This window comes from Nuphar pumila, chromosome 11 (genome assembly GCF_984573655.1).
Source record: "Nuphar pumila chromosome 11, dmNupPumi1.hap1.1, whole genome shotgun sequence".
Classification (NCBI taxonomy): Eukaryota; Viridiplantae; Streptophyta; class Magnoliopsida; order Nymphaeales; family Nymphaeaceae; genus Nuphar; species Nuphar pumila.
Genome location: NC_143259.1, coordinates 116,024,886 through 116,030,885, shown reverse-complemented (window position 1 = coordinate 116,030,885; position 6,000 = coordinate 116,024,886). Strand labels below are relative to the sequence as shown.

The window sequence follows — 6,000 nt, the reverse complement described above, 5'->3', positions numbered from 1 at the left end:
GCCTTGAGGTCCCGGTGAACAATCTTTAGTCTCGAGTCTTGGTGAAGGTAAAGGAGCCCTCTTGCAATCCCCATCACAATTCTGAATCTCATTCCCCAGTCAAGCTTTGAATTGAATTTTGGAGCTGCATATGAAATTTTTGCAACTCATATCACATAAACCAGCCAACCTAAGAGAGTCATAAAGTGAAAATAGTAAAGACATACCAAAGAGGAAAGCGTCCAAGCTTTTGTTTGGCATGTATTCATAGATCAAGATTTTCTCTTGCTCCTCAATGCAACAACCAACAAGCCTAACGAGATTTCGGTGTTGAAGTTTGGCAATCAGCTTGACCTCATTCATGAACTCCTCCAAGCCTTGCCCTGAGCTCCTTGATAGCCTTTTCACTGCTATTTCCTGCCCTTCTGGTAACATACCCTACATGTAACACAAATAAATCACCATTTTATTTTCTGGTAACATACCCTCCAAGGCATCGGCTTGTGCAGAGAGGAACGACGCTCATGAGAACCGAACCTTGACTGCCTGTCTAGCGGCCGAGGCTGCATCCCGCACAAATCCCCCTTGAGTGCGGGGGTTTCTGCACTCTTAGCAGTGTGAAATCCAAAGGCAAATGACTTAAGTTTTTCAGTTGTATGGAGTACCATAGGTTTTATGAAATGGAAACTTACTCTGTAGACTGGGCCAAATCCGCCCTCTCCAAGCTTATTAGCATTAGAGAAGTCATTTGTTGAAGTTCTCACAGTGTTCAAATCTAACAGTGGCAATCCTTGCCCTTTCTCCTCAACCCCTTTGTTGGGCAAAATAATATCAATGGACACTTTGCAAGAGTTCATGCTACTGCATGCCTCATATATTATTGAACAAGGTCTCTTCTCCTCCTTATTGATCTCTGGAGAATGGAAATCATAAACATGATTAACAATATTTTTGGAAGAACAAATATGATTAACAATATAGTTTCTAGATTATAAAATTCCTATTTATACATCAAAAGAATTTGCTATAAGAGCTGATTCTTAGGTTTTTGATCACGGGGATCACGTAAGTATGGCCAAATTTGCTAAAAAGTACTTATAATAATGATTTTTGAAAATGATTTTGATAGTTTTTACCTTCCTTAGGTTTGATAGTACCTCTTTATATATATATATATAATCACTTCTGGAGTGTACAATTTGTATAGATCGAATGCAAGAACTAATGTTTGAATCATGTTTAACATATTTTATTTGCTAGTTTCAAGTGTATTTTTGAAAGGCAAGCTGGGGTTAGGCAGACCCCAACCAGATTCATTAGTACAATAAACTTAATTACAGGAAATCATACATTCTCCTTTTCAGGAGACCAGTAAGAGGGTGATCCTTCCACGAAATCTGAATGCTAGCTGAGTAATTCGAATTGAATTTGGGTTTCTGTATGACTAATCTATCAAAATTGTACAAAACATTCCTCAAGTTCTGAGGAACAGTGAGCCCTATGTCTCTTCTTTCCAAAAAATTCTTTAATCTAGCCACCAAATCAGCTCTGCCTGATTCTAATATGACATTAGAATCAGGGTGAACTGACGAGATGATGTGCTCCCACCCACTCCATTCCTTCTCATCCATCGGCTTATTAGTGAAAAATCAACCTGCCGAGGAGTAGGTGCGGATGTGGTTACGAATGGTGAACCAATAACCAGATCGAAATACGCCAGAGCCGTCCATTTTTTTTCATTTCAGATATTGAATCTTCTAATAGATAAAACATTTTAAAATATTTAATAAACCATCTTAAACATAGGGGTATATGGTTTGACATGTCATTTGCTAGTTAAATCCATATAATCGATATATGGTAGTTTTGAAGCATGATATCATCAGTGGTAAGACTCTTTTCTTCTTTCAAAAAACTAAGTCTTGCCCACCGAGGTGGTATCCCATGTGGTAAGCGGGGTCCTGTGCCAAGCTGAAGGCGCAAGTTCAAATCCCTCTGCCACATGGGGCTTAAGAGATATCTGGTAGGGGTCTGCCTAACCCCAGCTTGCCTTTCAAAAAGAAAAAAAACATGGTCTTAACAGTTACCATGATCTCTCTCTCTCTCTCTCTCTCTCTCTCTCTCTCTCTCTCTATATATATATATATATATATATATATATATATATATATATATATATATATATATGATTGGTTCCTCCTAACAGTAAGAGAGAGTGGTTAATTTTCATTTTTTGATACTTTTTTGGAAATCTGACCTTACAGATGTGATCTACCTGATTAGTTTAGTGGAAATTGGATGTTCATCATCTGATTATGACAAGTGAGCAGGATTATAAGAAATCAAAATTCAATGGCTCAGAATTTTTATAAATTTTAAAGCTCATAAAATCATATTTTTTCCATAAAAAAATGTTTGATCCAACATCGATTCCCAGCAAACGGATTATGCTAAATACATCTGTAGGGTTAGATTTAGCAAAAATGGCTTGAAACATAAAAAAAAAACAGCATTGTCAATACCATATGGTGGGTTAGGAAGAACTATAATAAATAAATAAATATAAATATATATATATATATATATATATATATATATATAGATAGATAGAGAGTAGATGACTACACCGATCTGTGCCTACCGCTGCCTACAGGGGCTTTTGAAGAGTTTTTTTTCATGTTTTTCTTGAACCAGACCATACATATGTGTTCTAAGTGTTTGATTTCATAGGAATAGACTTTCATCATTTGATTCCAACACACAGGTAAGTTTTTATAAGGTTTGAAAATCGATGGTGTAAAACTTTATAAATATCATAATTATTCAAGGCTTAAAAAATCATGTTTTTTTATTGAAAAACATGATCCAAGTGTTGTTTCCTATCAAATTGACCAGGTCGATCTCATCTCCAAGGTAAGATTTGAAAACTTGGAACCACTCATTTCGCTTGGGTAGGTAACTAAAATATGTTTACCAACCAAATATGTTTACTGGTATTAACCAAGATTTTAATGTTTTTTTTTTTAACTTTTTTTGAAAATTTCACTGTATGACTAGACGCTTAGTTTTATAGAAATAGACTCTTGGATCATCCAATGTATAACAAGGATCTTTAAGGGTTAAAAATCAATGGCTTAAAATTTTCATAAATATTCAAGTATAAAAAATTGCATTTCTTGATGATCCAACAATCGATCCCTAGCAAATGGATCACACAAAATGCATTTGCAGGGTTAGTTTTTACAAAAAAACCTATGAAAATCTCTATTCATAGCAGCAAATATATTTGGTTAGTAAACATATTTCAGTTTCCCTACACACAACAGAGAGAGAGAGAGAGAGAGAGAGCCGAAAGAATATCAACATTAATACTCATGAAGATCAACAAAATGTTGAACCCATGAACCAGACACAGAAGAAACAAAGCTAAAATATAGAAAAAACAAAGCTAAAGAAAAGAAACTACAGACAGCTAGCAACAAAACAACAAAGCCTACTCAACCAAGATCCGCAGGATTAGAAGAAACCACCGCTGAGTGAACGTCGTTCAGATGAGAGGAGAGGTCTCTAAGATGCATACGTAATATTGCATATACATCAACCAGGATTTTATGGACAAGATGATTAAAGATGACCGGAATTTGACGGAAAGTAGCATCATTGCGTGCCATCCAAACAAACCACCAAGTAGTAAGCAACCATGTCTTCCAGATCAGTCTCCACCGCTTGCATCGTCTAATTTCAATAGGGTCCAGGAGAAGATCAAGCGCAAAAGACTCTTCTTTGACAATTACGTTCGGAGATCTCCACGTCCTATTAAATAGGGCCACAAAGATTGGGCAGGACCAAAATAAATGAAAAGTAGTTTCTTCAGCAGCTTGACACAATACACACCAACTTGGAAACTGAAATCCCAACTTCTTTAAATAACTGTGAGTCTGAACCCTATCATGCAAAATTAACCAAACCAAGAACCGAGATCTTGGAGAAGGGCCCTTACCCCATAACGCACGCTCAGGGAACCAATCTGCCCCTTGGGGGAGCAACGATCTATACACTTTGTGGGTGTGGAACGCTCCATTTGGAGTAATCGCCCATTGCAACCACTGATCATAATTTCCAGCATCCCCAGTTTGATCTCTAAAGGACGATAAGGCTCTCAGCCACATGCTTCGCAAGTGCGAGATTGCCAGACCCCGGGTTCCATGGCGAAAAAGAGATAAATCAGGAGCACCATATTTAGCATGGAGCAAGCGAGCACATGGAGAGCCTGGTTGATGAGCCATCCAACATTGCTTGGCTACGAGAGCAATACTCCTCTGTCTTGGAGCAAAAACACCTAAGCCAGCCATATGCCTCGGTAACACCACCGTTCGCCAACCAACCAAATGGCGCTTACTCTTAAGGTGACACCCAGACCAAAGAAAATCCGACATTAAACGACAAATTTGCTTCTCCACGCCCACAGGCATCACGAAAATTGACATGAAGAATTCAAGGATAGAAGAAAGAACATGTCTGATTAAGGTCAGACGGCCAGCAATGGAGAGATAAGAAGCCAACCACGAAAGAAGATTGTTTTTCACTTTTTGAATAGTTGGAGCCCAAGCAGCAGAAGAGAGGCGTTTCACTTGTAACGGCAGACCCAAATATGTCATCGGCAACTCAGAGATTGCACAATTAAAAATCTGTTTACCCACTGCAAGCATAGGAGACTGAACATTGAACATAGTAAGAGAGCATTTGCTATCATTTAGGGAAAGCCCAGAAAGAGAAAGAAAGAACTGGAGAATAAGCTTGAATCTAAGCATCTGCTGCACGTTTGCTCGCCCAAAAATAATCATATCATCAGCATAAATAAGAATATGGTCCGAAAAATCTGGAACATCTAGAGGATCTATCAGGTGCTTCTCCGTAGCACGCTTGAGCAACACCACGAGACCCTCAGCAATGGCATTGAACAACAAAGACGATAGAGAGCAACCTTGCCTTAAACCACGCCCCAACTTGATCTGGCCACCTCTAGTGCCGTTAATCTTAATCATGGCATGAGCATTAGAGACCAATTCCCTCACCCATTCAGAAAAACGACGACCAATGCCAAAATTGGATAACATTTGAAATAAGAAGGGCCAATGCACAGAATCAAAGGCTTTATGAAAATCCAATTTAAGAGAAAAGTAGGGTTGTCCACTAAGATGTAATGAGTGAATGACTTCAGAGACCAAGATGAATGAATGGTGAATCCTCTTATTGTGGATAAAGGCGAACTGAGAATTCGAAAAAATTTGGTGAGCCACGACCTTTAACCTATTAGCCAATACCTTAGCAATCATCCGATAAAGGGCACTCATAACAGAAATCGGGCGAAACCTAGAAATATCAGTGGCAGCATCCTCTTTCGGAATTAAAGAAATAATTGCCAAGTGGGTTTGAATAGGCAATCTGGAGTTGCGATAGAACTCATCAAACATGTTAATAATATCAGGCTTCACACAAGACCAAAAAATTCTGAAGAAATCCACATGAAACCCATCAGAACCTGGAGCTTTCCACCCCGACAAACCTTTGATGGCCCTAAAAATCTCATCTTCAGAGAACCTCATTTGCATAATTCTGACTTGATCTTGCCGAATCGAACCGACAGAAATAGGGCCAATGACACCCTTCGCAGTAAGTGAAACAGAATATAAATCTTTAAAATACTGAGTGACAGCTGAAATAACGTGTTGATTAAGGTACGAAATGCCCCCAATGGTGATTGATGAGACGACATTCCTCCTATGACGATGAGAAGCATATGAGTGAAAAAATTTAGTATTATCGTCTCCGGCCGCAAGCCATTTCACCCTTGCCCGTTGCTTCCATCTAATTTCCTCTTTGACCCTCCAGTTCTTCAAAAGCGTTGATAAGTCAGTAGATCTGTCCTGCAAACTCTGCAGGTGAGAATCAGATAGAGACTCCGGGGAAGACATAGTTTGATATAATGTTGAAATCTCTTGCTCCCAAGTAGTCATTTGA

The 6,000-nt window shown here is 38.5% G+C and overlaps 1 protein-coding gene across 4 annotated transcripts in view; it reads right to left on the bottom strand.

The window, feature by feature from the left end:
- Positions 1-6,000, bottom strand: part of LOC149822997 (G-type lectin S-receptor-like serine/threonine-protein kinase At4g03230) — a 29,990-nt gene that overhangs the window by 4,311 nt on the left and 19,679 nt on the right. For all 4 annotated transcript variants that reach the window (XM_089980472.1, XM_089980473.1, XM_089980474.1 and 1 more), the window contains 3 exons: positions 672-892; positions 207-417; positions 1-124 (listed from right to left, as the gene is read on the bottom strand). The exon at positions 1-124 is cut by the window's left edge and continues 114 nt beyond it. In XM_089980472.1, coding sequence (XP_089836598.1) covers positions 1-124; positions 207-417; positions 672-836 — 500 coding nt within the window. In that variant the 5' untranslated portion in view covers positions 837-892. The remainder of the gene's footprint in view (positions 125-206; positions 418-671; positions 893-6,000) is intronic.